Here is a 14,744-nt window from a genome sequence, read left to right on the forward strand (position 1 = left end):
TACTATAACGTACATTGATAAGGTTTTTATAACATTTTCATAGTGTAGAATCAGATGACACTTTGTTTATAATTTAGGTATTATCAGTCAGAGGATAAATTGTTTAAATACAAATTGATTAAATATTACACACAAAAAATCATGCTTTGAAAACTGAATGTGAAAGTTTTATCAAAAGCATTAAATAACTTTTTCTGTTGAGGCACTATAATGTTGTTTAGTCAAAAGTGATAGGAACTTTTCACGAGGAAAACGTTTTCTATAACTCTAGTAAAGGAGAAGTAAAAACTGTTATATAGTTTCCAGAGACCTATCCGATGGGCCAAGGAACCATTCCTCCCCTGTCAGTATTCCCCTTGTTACTGTGCAGCCTTCATCCTGTCACACTACTACTGTGGTAAGTATGTTCTGAACTGAACAGATTGCACTTCACATATTGCACAATAAAGTTAGAGGAAGAGAAAATAGCAGGACTACACTTTACTCTCTCTTGTAACTTTACTGAGGAGCTTAAAAATATTTGGTATATTTTTACTGATCGCCTTAGAAATTCTGATTGCACAAAAATCTCTACATTATTATTTTAGTGTATCTGTAATTCTTATGACCAAGTTAGAAACATTGAAAATATGCACATAATAGTCTTGCTCTCTTCTCAAAAAATTGAAAGAACTTTCTATTTAAAGTCTTTAACTAGTTTGAAGTAGTTTTTATTTCTTTTTTTCCCTATTATCTATGAGACTAACTCAAGATTTCTGAAGCAGCAAACAGCAAGTTTTCCTGGGTAAAGTCTAGTAAACTGCTTCCCATTTTCACTGATAGCCCTGTCTGTATCATTTTCGGAAAGACAGGGAACCTATATCCTACTTAAAACTTCTCATGTGCTCAAACTTAGAAAGTTTCATATCTTGCCCAAGGGCAGGAAATGAGGTTTATTAATGGTTGTTTTAAGGAGTATTATAAGGGTAGTAGAGGATGAAAAGAGAAAGGCCACCAGAGCTTTTCTCTTATGTCAGTCTTTTTTTGCTTACAAAGATCAAGGAGAAAGAAGTGTTATTGCTGTGCTACCAAAATACAGCTAATCTGATCGACAGGGCACTAAGTGGAAAGTGGGAAATCTAGTCTGACTTTAAAGTTCGCCCTCTGATGCACTGTGTAACTTTGTACAAGTCACTTTCTTTTGCTAGGCTTTCCACTCTTGTTTGTAAAATCATGACAATGAACTTTTCCTTCTTTTGAAGAAAAAAACCCAGTCATTATTATATTCTTGGTAAACAGAATAATTGCTGTTAGACAGAGGTACACTTCTGCAAAGCACAGCTACTCTTTTCTTGTACACTTTTACAGCTATGCTTTTTTTTTCTCCAAGACTTCTTATTAACACATATTTTTTAATACCAAATAATTAATTTATCTCCAATTTTGAAATTTATAAATGTATATATGGAGTTTATGAGGAAGTAGACAGAGTCATAGACACAGTCATACTGATTTTCAATTCTGTTTATGTCTGTTCTGTAATTTCTATAAGGACATCTGCTCTGGCATTTAAATCACCATATTTCTGTACTACTACCAACAATAAAACAGAGTTGCCTTACTGAGGTAATGTCTATGAGGTAGCATGTTGGTCCAGTAATGACGACAGGTTCACTCCAGCTGATATTAATACTGTGAGGAGATGTAGCTAAGACAGTCACATTTTCTGGAGGACCATCTGGAGCTGTAGAAAAACATATGTATGTGAATCATGGCCAAAGAAGTGCCCAACAAGTAACTTAGACATTTTAGTGGCCAGCAGAAAATATCTTTCAATCTGAAAAAAAACCCAAACTTTTTCCACACATTTACCATTATACACTGCTTAAATAATTATAACATTCTTTCTTTCTCATATATAAGGCATACAATGGGATTTAGAAACACATCTTTCTTTGCAATTGCTACTTTTGTAGACTATGAACTCCCTACAAATTCTTCTTAAATTGAAATTAAACAATTTTAAAATTACAAAATATTTGTATGTATTTTACATGACACCAGCAAAAAAATATATACAACTATTTAGACAAACAGACAAGCATAATATATTCATTTATATCAAGTAAGTCATTCAAAGAACAAGAAATTGTGAAAACACAAGGGTCTTCTGCATGCTAGAAAATAATTCCAGCAATGTTGGAAAGTACTAGTAGAAACAATTTTATACAGAAAAAATATTTTCTAGGTTTCATTTCAACTTATTCTTAACATGTTGAGAAACTCTGGAAAACATGCAACAAAAGTGATAGGAACTGTAAGCAGGCAAGAATGTTCATATTAAGAAACGGGATTTTCCAAAAGATTTTCTTTTCTCAAGGTGATATGTGAATTAACCCAGTTATTTCTTATTAATTAATAAGAAATTCATGAAATTATTATAACAACACAGCAGTTCTCAGTAAGTGGTATTAATTTTTCATAATGACTGTGGTAAATTTCAGAAAAATAAGATTTGGTTTATAAGTAACAACAGATTTGTAGATAATGTCAGAACTTGGCTCCATAGTGCCTTTTTTTTTGGTCTGTGACAAAAAAAAAAGACAACTGTGACACATATCAGTAAACAGCCTCTTATAGAAGGAACAACAGATTTGTACATACGTCCAGAACTTGGCTTCATGCTACCTTTTTTTTTAATCTACCACAAAAAAAAATACTATTATGATTAACACATATGACTGAACAGTCTGTTATAAAAAACAATAAAAGTGACCCTATCTATCCTAATCAGAAGATACAATCTATCTTCTCAAACATGATTAATGCATGAATATGTATTTTTTTTCACCATTAATCATTAGGTAAGAGGGCTTAATGAGGAAAAATGGAGCTTATACAAGGCTACTTGTTTTTTTTAAGTAGAAAACAGATTAGGAAAAGGAAATACAGCATGGAAGCAGGTACGTAGCTATTGAAACTATGTGTGAAAGATTAATGAGGAGAACCCATTAAATTTTGCACTCTGAAAGTGAAAATTTTGCATCACAGTTGCAGAATAAAACAGGAAGATTTGGGAGCTGATAAGATGCTATGAAGTGTTTAGTGTGTTGGATATAGGAAGTAGATTGCTGTGCTGGTATTAGCAGGAATATACTCGACTTTGTAGGCAGGAACAACCATTGGAACTCAACCATTGGAAGCAATCCCCAAAATACTGAATAGCATGGAACAACTGAATGAAGCATGTAACAGTGAGCTGTGAAAGCATATGAAGGGTGGTGAAAGAGCAGCCTGCTCAGAGAAGGCTGGCTGTTGAGTGGGGTGCTAGAACAGACACAACAAAATACAAGGGCAAGCATGTTCCCTAAAAACTAGAATCAGTGCAAATTAAGCTTATTTTGCTGGTAATGTGTGTCAGACTTCTTGCTTAAACAGTGTCTTTTAGTGTGAACAATGCTTTCGGTAACTATGTGGTATCATCTTTATCAACAGCTGAAATTTCTGAAAAAAAGTATAAAATTATATACATAGCTTCTTGAGCCTTAGTGTCCAAACCAACCAAGTTTCCAAAGACAATTTTCCATCACTTTTTTTATAGCATTAATGGAACACTTAATCTCCCAACATTTTTTTTTTCAGAAGCCAATTTAGGTTTAGGCTTGCAGTTTATATTTGATACATTTTTAGATCATTGCAAGAAAATTCTAATTGAGCATGCTGCATTTAAGATACTTATCTAAAATACACCTAAGCATTAATACCTGGTCGTTTTTCATAATGAAAAGTAGAGTATCAGACATTAACTGAATGATACTGAAATTTAGAAATATTTTCTGAAATAGCCTGTATAATTAGAAAGAAAACTAGAAAATGAAACATGTCTAACATGTCTCATGTCTCACAAAAACCGTCCTTTTAAGAACTGTGTTTGCTTCAGTGGGGAACTGCCACTTTCTGATTTAGGTTTGTTTGTGAAATGAATCTAGTCAATACGAGGCCATGATATCACTGTACCCTTTCTCTTATAAATCACAGCAATTTACTCAGTAGAAATGACCTAGTCTTATTCTCTCATTCCCCCATAATCCAATCACTTCCTCTCATAAGCACTTTTCTCCTGGTTTTCACAATAATGCATTTTCTGTAACTAATAACCATCATTTCCTGATTATCATGCTTCTATCCTTGCACAGGAATGTGGGTCTTATGGAGGTCAGGGTCATCTTTCCCATCCATCTGTGTCCTGATGCTAAGGCAGCAGTTAAGTGTGTTAGTTTGAAGATAAGTCTGGATAGCCCATCATTTAGCATAATCCTCAAAAATAAGACCGAATACTCCAGCCTTCTACCAGAAAGCCATGCTTGCCAGTTTGGTTAAGACCAGCCCTTTTTTCTTGTTCCCAACAAAAATTAAGTGTGAGGTTCAGTTATTTCATTTTATAATCACCTACATTACTTTTACCTATATTTAAACACTTATATTATGTATAATATATATATTATTTCCTTTCCAATACTTAGTTCTGAAAGAAAGAAAGGAATGGGGGAAAAAAACCCCACTCTCAGGCAAAACTTGACAGAAGAAGGGCATACAACAACAGATGCAATATTACTGCTTCTAACCATACAGAATCATTTATTTAAGTATACCAAGCAACTGGGTATCAGCATGGATTGGGTAAGAAGGTGCTGAAAAGAGAAGCATAGCCCTCTGCCCCATACATCCATGTCCGAGCTTTCATGAGATGTTCGAACATCTGGGATTTTCTTTTGTATTTCAGTATAGCCTGGCATTAGGAGACTTGGCAGATTCCCAAAAAGCATTGCATTGTGTAACCGTACGAGATCCAAAATGAGGTCAGTGATCTCACTGCCAATCATTTTTTACCTAACGCTGACCCTCCAAAGCGTGATTGGGCTTGTCTTATTCTCCTTATAAATGTAAAAGTGAAAACTGGGGTAAGTGCAGGTGTGAGAGAACAAAGTTTCCCTGGCTATGGAAAACATTTCTTGCCCCTTCCCTTACTGTGACACAACACTGTGATCTTCTGTACTGGTGACTGTATAAATCTAGGTTATGTTGAAAATATTTCATCTTGTAGAATAGATTTGGCTTTTGGGTAATCCATCAGCTAAGCAATAACAGTGCCATCAAACTGCTTTCTGAGGCAGTAGGACAATTCCTGTGAGAATAAACTGCAAGACAGAAGGCTGAATAGTTTTATCTGAGTGATGTGAGAAATGGGCTGTACTGAACAACCTATAACATTTTCCACAGAGTAATGCTATAACCACTTTCAGTACAGAATACAGCCATTATGTCTTGTTTGAAACTTGCAAATGAGTTAAGAAAGAATCTCAAAAAGAATTCCTTAAATTTACTGTCGTAATGAATAACTGAAATAAACAGCTAAGATGCTCATCTTTGTCACTGGATATTCAGAATTATTAGGATTTTCTGCTTTAGCACAACAGTCAAATCTTCAGCACTTGTAAAGAATATTTAGGGATCCTGTTATGTAATTTTTGCTGTTGCTGAAGTTTCATCTCTTTATATTCTAGGAAATGAGTCTAACAGTCTTCAGCTTAAGTGCTGTAACTTCTTGGATATTAGTATGCTAACTATATTTTCTTTAGGCTTGAGAGAAACACAAATTTCTGAGAACCCAATTATTTCTGAAGAAGAATCATTTGGCTATTATTTCACCAAGGTAACCTTCCCTTTGGAGCAACATCTTAGAGAGGCATTTCTTGAAAACCTGAAACAGTGGCTAACTTCTGCCCTCAAATCTGCAAACACAGCTCCCATTGATTTTATGGCTAAGTACTCAGGCTATTTTACATAGCAGCTAAGCACCCTTAAGCCCTAACAGACCCTGTACATTGGCTGTGCACCAGCAGGCTTAATCCAGAGGATGCTTGGCCCTGTCCACGAGGGAAAGGAAAGGGGGATCGACACCTGTTCTCTGGACACACTCCGCAGGCTGCCTGGAGTGCTGGATCTGTTTTGGGCATCCTGAAGTTCTCTTCCCTGCTACAGACACTACTCTTTGCAAAAGAAAGAAGGGAACTAAGGTTTTTTTGGTCTGTTTAACGGTATTTCCATAGACTAGTCTTTGAGGTCAGGTAGCTAGATACCTGCCCTTGCTAAAGACCAGCAACTGCTCAGGGAGGCTCCCCGCGCCGCTGAAGCACATCAGAGCTGCCAGCTGGCTGCCCAGCTGGGACATGTTCTGGTCTTCTTTTTTGTCCTCCTCAGCTGATTGCCATTACCCCAGGAAAAAGACCAGCACCCAGCCATGATATCTGGAATAGTACCCATGCTTTCCTGACTTCATGGTGGTGTGCTTTAGAGGCAGCTCACCTCTTGATGCGTCACTGATTTAGCTCACAGGGAAATTGTTGCTGCCCACTTCCCTCACCACAGACACAGGGCAGCAGCCCCAGACACTTGGACTGGAAGTACTGGTGGAACTTTTTAAACTTCTGCCCATTTGTTAAAGTAGCAAATAGGGCACACAGAGGACCTACTGCTGAGAACAACACTGTATTGGCATGGAAAGGGCTTGTGCAACCTAATGAGATTTTTATACTTTTAACTACTATATTCTCAGTGGGACTGATAGGAAAATAGTTCTTTCTCAAACTAAATTATCACTGTCCAGAGAGGAAGTCATAAAGAGGATCCTACCTTTGTGATTATGTGTGTTTTGATTATCTGCTTCTCTGTCCAGTTTAAATCCCTAACTTTCCTAAACAATTATTTGAAGATAAGTATTTGCATATGTCAGCAGCTGAGATCTATCCATCTAACAGTAAGAAATCTCCCCAGAGTTGCACAATTCTGTTAGCTATTTTCTGCTCCATCTGGGGTTATAAATTGGGGCTTTTTAACTTCAATTTAAAATACTGCATTAATTTACAGGCATATCATCCCCATAAGAATCACTGGACAAAGAAAGTAAGTGCAAATGAGAATGACTTTGCAGCTGATTCCAGAACTTCTCAGTCCAAGGGACAGCTTCTGCACTTTATGTGAAAAATGGGTTGTTGTGATGTTCACTATCACGGTGTCCAAATGTCCTTGCCCTTTGGGGCTTAGAATTTCTATATTGCAATTTCTCATCTAAAAATGAAGACAATAATATTTCCTTACCTAGTAGAAAAATTGTAAGGTATTTGAGGATAGATGGCTGTACTACTGCACAGAGACGGCACAGATACTATGAGGAGCATTATATAGAAGCCTCTTGGATTCATATCACATGATTGTAAAAACACGAATAGAACAAAGTAAGTACGTGGGCCATTGAACAGTCCTTGCCACACAGCTGTTTTAAGTCCTTGGTATCTCTATTATGATTACTTTTGAAGAGGAAAGGAGTGAAGGAGCTGTGATTTAGTCAGGCCACTGGTGGTTCTCAGTTGTTCTACATGGGCCAGAGGCCAGATCTCAGATATGCTTTGACCTAGACTGGCTGCAGACTGGGAGAGAAGGTCACCTGTCAACATGCCAACTTCCTAAATAATTTATGTTTCACATCCCCTTCTCTCAAATATCTAGTGATGACTTATCTGTGACAAGTAACTCTGCTCTTTCTTGGAAACCGAAAGTCTCAGTTGAGGAATGACAGTCCTTGTATGCATCATGACAGTTCTGTAGGTGTTACATGGCTACTCTGACTTGTAATCTCTTTAGGTGGATAAGGTGTTGGAAAGAAATCTGAATTCCTCTGAAACTATTGCTTAAATTCCAGGAACATAGAGCAGAATTTCAGAAGTGTGTTATGATATTAGAGAACAGATTTTTAGTCAAAGAATTAAAAACAAAACTTACTTTTCACTGACACATCCAACATGTGGAGTGAGATTGAAAATGGTGCATCAAGCCAAAGTAGCTTCAGACTTATCAATTCAGACCTACCAATTCTAGATGTGGAGTAGGGCTGAGGAATGAATTAACTGTTGGGTAAGCAGTAAACATAGTAGAGCATCCAAAAGACATTCAGATCTGAAGCAGTGTCAAGTATGCATACCTACCACATGATTTATATAATGATATTTCATATGTGAAGATTTGCAATAAAACCTTATTAACTTCACCAATACTGTAGGTCTATGAAGAAATAACTTCTACCAAGCATTTTTGCTTATTTAGGTGAACATCACATTATGACATTATGACACATGGCAAACATCCTTACTTACAGCCAGGAAGTGTTTGCGTAGAAATCCAAGGTGAAGAACTGCCATAACCAACATTCGTACTGGCAGCAACCGTAAATCTGTACCACCTGTATTTTTTCAGTCCATACACTGTCTCTTCTATCCGGTCATCCACCACATTTTCATATAAATATTGATGCGTCTCATATTCAATACATTCCTTAGTTTCCCAGTCACTGCAGCGGATGGACTGTAGCTGTGTGGTAATCTTGTAGTTTTGAAAGTAGCCAAGGATGGATTTCGGTGATCTCCAGTTCAAGGTCACACTTGTTGATTGCACATTGGAAAAAACAATATCCCTGGGAGCACTAGGAACTACAAATTAAAACACTTGTAAGATATCTTCATTTGAATGAAAAGCAATTGCAACTATAACCCTTCTATCCAGTGTTGAAAAAATATTTTAATAAGCATGTCTAAAGACCAAGATTCAATTTCATATGGTTAATAAGGAGTAATTCCATTTGTAAATTACACTGTATATATATATATAGATAGGGTGCATACGTTTACTATAGCTTTTGAAATAAAGAAAAAATACTTTTAGGTGTGGCATGCAGGGGCAGCTTTGAGAGGTGTGACATTGCTGTTCCTACATTTGGGCCTATGTTGCAACTAGGCGAGGGAATATAAAGCAGTTATTTTTGGCCTACCCATAGCATCTTTTACTGCTGTTACTAACTGGGATTCCTCACCTCTCACTCAGAAATACTCATTTGTCTCCCTCTCTCTTGGCAACGTATGAAATCCTCAAGCAACACCTTAAGGTTTCATAAGTGTCTTGTTTCACCTTCTGAATGGAAAGTATCCATACATGCAATATGTTTGTCTATCTTTATACAAGTGCTTTGCAAGCTGTTCAATAAACAACAGATTAAAAGAACACCAACACAAAGAGCTAATAATATGGCAATACAAAGCAAATACAGAAACTTCCCATAAACTTTGCTTCCATGTATTTATATATTTAAGTATACATGGATATACAAGGGTTATATACATGTGCATGGAGACAGAAATAGTGCATGGTTGTACATACATGCACATATATTTATCCGTATCTATATTAAGCCAACAGTGTACTCCCAGCTCTCACAGTCTGGATGCAACATATGGTTTTGTGCTATCTCACATAGTCATACAGTAAGCTAATATTATCTCTAAGACTCTGTAAGATAATACTAATACTCTCTGTGGCAAAAACTGTGCAGAGAAATCAGCTCAGAAATCATTTTGTGCACTTAGCTTTAAAGAGTGCTTCAGAATCTTTGGGGGAAGAAGTATAGCTGGTAAAAGAAAAACACGATACATCCTCAAACTGAAACTGAAGAAGCCCCAAGGCTTACACAAAGAATGAAAGGATCCCAGACCAACGATACTGGGGAAGAAAGAGAAAATCCTCAATTTTTTTTTCAGCCTTGTGGGAATATCTGATCTCTGCTTTCATCTGCAACAATTTGTTTATAAAAATCATCATAATATAACAAGCTGAAGCCTCTCCACTAAATATGAATATTTAACAAGAAATGGAAATTCTGAGTCAAACCAAGCTGTGAAGATGAAAAGGCTGAGGAAGTCATATGCCTTCAAATGAGTCCAAAGCAGGTGGAGCCTGCAGGAGAGGGGCCAGGCACAGGAACCATGGGTGCTTCTCCTGTCCTTCTGCTTAGCTCTCATGCAAATGTACACAGTATCACAGTATGCAATAGCCCCATATGCTCCCACCCTGCTACACACTAAGCACACACAGAACAACAGCAAACTGTCTAAAAAGAAAAATAATCTTCACTACAGACAACTCTCATCATCATACTCCATACTATCAAAATTACAGTTGTTTTGTTCTGTTGTTATTAGCATGAAGTACAAGAAGTAGTAAATAAAAATAAAACAGGAAAAAACCTTCTTGCTTGGTCACAGTTTTGGGGGTGTAATTCTCAGTGTGTTCACTTTCAAAAAATGAAAACTGCAATAGTTTTGTAATAGCTCTATAAACTGTATTTGCTACTTGTGTAAACTACAAGAAAGGGCTTAGTTTGACCATTAGTTAATGGAAAATAGAGAAAAATGTCCAATGGTCACTATAAAAAAAACCCTGTATTTTTCTTCAAAAACTTCTCTAATTTATTAAAATATAAGTTATTAATGTCTGTTAAGATGCAGCAAAGAAAATGAATCTTACACACTCAGTTATGATGATGATGATGATAAAATGTGGAACAGAATGGATAAAACTATTTGAGTTAAATGAAAGTTACCACCCAGTCTCACTCTGAGCCTCAATTAAAGCATTTTTAAGACCTCCAGTTTCAACATGGATGATGCCACTAAAAAATAATTGAAAGCTAGCAATGTTGCAGTAAAGACAGAAAAATATGCTTGGCAATTTTACAGAACTAAAAATGATATCAGGAAAAATAACAGTGCTTCTGATTTGTGGGCTCTCATACAGAACAACAAAAGTCTAATAAAGCCAACCTCCATGAGCTCTGCTTGTATTTAGTGGAAAGAGAGCAGCTCCCAGAGAGCAGGGCAAACAATGAGGTGCAGGAAAATAATGCTTCTCTTTCCATTTGTCCCCTAAAGAAGTGTCTTTTTCCCACTGACTACAGAGCAAAGCCATGCAAATTACTGTCACAAGGCTGAAGACAGTCTCTGTGATCATCCCCATGAGTAATACTACATCAAAACCATAATTTCAAAAGATAAGCTTGCAGGTATCAAGATAACAGACAAACTAGAAAAGTACTTCTTCTTTCCTACAAAAACTTTTATTTCTATTTTATGCCATAATTTTTCCAGTTTACTAAGACGCATATATACAAAATATTCCTACAAAAGAAAGGGTCAATCGGCAGAAGATGTGGGAAAATTTTCTCTGTCAGTGCCTAGACAGGTCTTTAAAATGGAATCAGTCAGTTTAAAATCCAGTTAGATTTATCTCATTGCTTACATAGACAAATCAAATATAAACATAATCTCTCATTAGAACGAATGAAAAGATGCGATGTGAATCCAGAGCAAATCAGAGGTTTGCTCGGAGGGCTGCAGTGAGGAGCAGTGACACCCAGTGGCACAGTATCTCTTGCACTTGATGACTGTGTTCAATGAGACAATTTCAAGACAACTACGCTCTTGGGTTACAGATACAAAGAGGATTACAATTACTCTAGCATGGAGAATCAGATTTCCATTCCTCAAGAATGACTAAAATTCCCCCAACTTTTTCTGTCCACAGATGGTAGTGATTTGAACAAACCTTTCCATGCTTCCTAGACTAATCATGCAGCTTGTTTAAATTTTCTGAACATGACTCAACTATGATGAAGTGATCACTGTTCACACTGAAAACAATTAAAGCAAAAAAATGCATCTCTGACAATTATTCTTTCAGATTAAACTGGAACTGTAACAAAGACTTATGTATCTGCTCTGATACACTGCTGCTTTGATATGTGCCTAACAGGAACTTCATTATTATTCCTGATTTCCAGAAAGGTTCACTTGAAGAAAAGGCATGAAAAAGGCTGGTGCAGGACACTAATTGCCTAGGACTGTGTCCTGATTAGCTAGCTGGCATTCTAGTGCAATTCCCTTATTTAAATTTCCCAGGAATCAAGAGTAGGACCCCTTAAGTCTCATCATCATATATCTGACAGTCTTTCTCTATTGAATTATATTGCATTTGCTCTCTGACTCTGGGAGTAGGGAGTTTGTTGAGGTCTGAAATTTTTGGTGCAATGTACTCTATTGTTTTCCATTTTATAGCTTTTAATTCAGCTTCTGAAAGCCAGCCAAGGAGCTAGCAGAGAGGCTGACCATGAAATGATGGTGAATTCAGTTTCTGGACTAGAGGAGGAATGAGGTATTTTCAGGCGCATCCACCATTGTTCACATGATGGCCAAACTCAAAAGCACCTAAAGCCAGATCCACATGGGCTTTTAAGCTCCTAAAACCTATTTACGTGCCTGAACTCCCACTAAAGTTGACAGGAAGCTGAGCACCTAAATAGAAGTTACTTTCACAGATCTTGGCTCTGGTTCCCTACGCTCGTCTGGCTGCAATGCTAATTAGCTCTTCCAAAGCTGGTGGACCGCTCTGAGATTAAGATAAATGAAAAGAAATTCCTGGTAGAAAAAGCACCAGGACTGTGTAAAGACACAGGTCAAGCTCAACTGGGCCAGTGGAACTGGTTTAAATCAACAGAAATACTCAGTAGAAAAAAATCTTACTCACAATGCAAAGATAACAGAAGGGCAGCAAAGGACACACACACGAAAAAATCTACTGAAAAAAGAGAGAAGTTATGGCTTTCTGTAAAGACTTCTGTGGAAAGCAATGACTACAGCTGTGCAGGCCGGGAACAGAAGACGGTAATGTGATACGGCATAGTTCCTAACAAAGTTAATAAAAAAAAGTCTGCCTACAGAACAGCTGCTTGTAGCTGGAGTTTGGATTAAAAGAACAGCGGCAGCCTAGATGTCTGTTGCGTGGTATTAAGGGCATCAACAGGAGGAAAGTGAAGAACAAAGCAGAACAGATACCAGTGAGTACACAGCACGAGTCTTCAGAAAATTGATGTCTCTGAAAAGTAAATGAATATTCTGTATTGATTATTAATTTTTGAAAGCTTAGTTACTCAAAGGAGTTCCCCAAGTAAAGCTGATATCCCAGACCATACTAAATAGCACTCTCATATAGACTGCTGATTTCAGGGACACTCATCATGGTATAAAGTCCTGCTCAGGATGAAGAAGTACAGCGCAAATAGGTCCCAAATGATTTTACTAACATAAAAATGTAAAAAACTGTAGATTGTTTTCCCATGACTTAGGACTGATACTATCAGACATGCTTTAAAGGAAATTGCACAGTTGAGAACACGTTTTAAAAAAGCCTCATTGGATTGTGTCTCTTAGTCCTCAGCACATTAGAAAATGTAATCTCTAACTATGGATCTAAGCACTGAAAAATCAAATTCTACAAATCTAAGGAGAAATGCACACCTTGAAGCAAAGCTTAGAAAAGTAGGGAAAAGTTGTTAGTATTCCAGTCGGATATTAAACAAGAATGCTCAGCTTTCCAACAAATGGGACCACTGTCTACTTTTCAGCAAACCATTTACTTGACCTGTAAATGCTTTCAATGTCAGCTTTGTATGTATGTCTCCACCATTTCCTATACTAGAGTTGACTAGAGTCAATCTAGAGTTGACCTAGTCCTTAAAAAATATTTCTTTCATCCTACACTATATGATTCTTCTATTTTTATCTACCTCCTTATAAAAATAACATCAATGCAATTTCACTGGCAGCAACAAAGTAAACATTGCATTTGTCTAGTGAAGATTTGCCATAAACATCAAAGCTACTAACTGACATTTGGACATACCAAATAATCAGAAGATATATATAAAAAAATTCACATTACATTAAGAAAATAGAAATTTGATTTTAAAAAATCCATTTCAGTTATCTTGGAAAGAAGTGTTTCCAAGATTGTTAGTCATAATTCACTCTGCAATTTCTGAATGCTTTTACTTTAATACAGTCTGGAAATATGAACTTGCATTGATTGAAGATGTGAAACAGACTGCTCTTATCTGCAGTCATGACAATTAGACCGAAGCTCTTCCACTTCCAATGCTGTGGCTCTGCAGTAGGTTGATTCCTGATAACCAGGCCAACACACTGGACTGCACATCATGCTTCAGGTCCTAAGGACCGCTTTAGGGTATGGACTTAAATACTTCTTCCACTGCATCTGTAGTTCTCTTCACAAGTTAATGAGGAAATTCATGAAACTCCAACTCATAGAGCTGCCACATCCTAAGAAATAGATTTATGGTAAAGGAAACGGAGAATTTCATTGGATATGAAGAAGGCTTTAAGCCCATGCTACATTTTGTGCACAGGTCTGGATGAATAAAAGGCCTACATTTTCCATTGGGCACCTCCATCCTGGAGGTACAAACCCAGAAACTTTAAATGTTCCCCTGTGCATAGAGTACAGACAGCTTGTGCACAAGTAACAGATTATAGTAATTTGCCATCTCCACACCAAAAGACCTAAGAAACTTTTCCATTACCAGTCTTTTTAGGCACTGCTCTCCTTCATGCATAGGGCATACTTCTGTGTGTAGCTAAAAGCTAGTATTGGCCAGCAAAATTACACAGAGATTAAATTAAAAAAATGTTTCCTGGACAAATTCCTAGCCATATTTTTTTTAAACATAAGTTCTGAACGAATCTCTGTTTAGTAGAAAACAAATGGTGGAGACTGTCACTGCAGTACAATGGGGGCCTCAACGCGTTCCAAGACTCTGTGTACAGTTACATGAAGTAGGACTAGCAGTAAGAATAGAAAAACTACTCTGCATGTCTTAAAACTATAATCAACATGATTAATATTTTCAGGGAAGGATAAAGTCTATGAAGAAAAATTAAATTTAAATAAAATGAAATCAGCCACAGTTTCCTTTTGATTCTCACGCTTTGAATCCCTCAAGTGTTTTTTAAATTGTTTTCTTTTCATTC

General features: G+C 36.7%; 1 protein-coding gene across 1 annotated transcript in view; it reads right to left on the minus strand.

Moving 5' to 3' along the window:
* The window catches only part of PTPRQ (protein tyrosine phosphatase, receptor type, Q), a gene marked incomplete at its 5' end in the record, with an annotated part of 82,006 nt that overhangs the window by 38,885 nt on the left and 28,377 nt on the right, over positions 1-14,744 (minus strand). Inside the window, 2 exons of the mRNA XM_010184168.1 lie at positions 1,602-1,723; positions 8,190-8,522. Of these exons, the coding sequence (XP_010182470.1) occupies positions 1,602-1,723; positions 8,190-8,522 (455 nt within the window). The remainder of the gene's footprint in view (positions 1-1,601; positions 1,724-8,189; positions 8,523-14,744) is intronic.

This window comes from Mesitornis unicolor, unplaced genomic scaffold, assembly GCF_000695765.1.
Source record: "Mesitornis unicolor isolate BGI_N332 unplaced genomic scaffold, ASM69576v1 scaffold9145, whole genome shotgun sequence".
NCBI lineage: Eukaryota > Metazoa > Chordata > Aves > Mesitornithiformes > Mesitornithidae > Mesitornis > Mesitornis unicolor.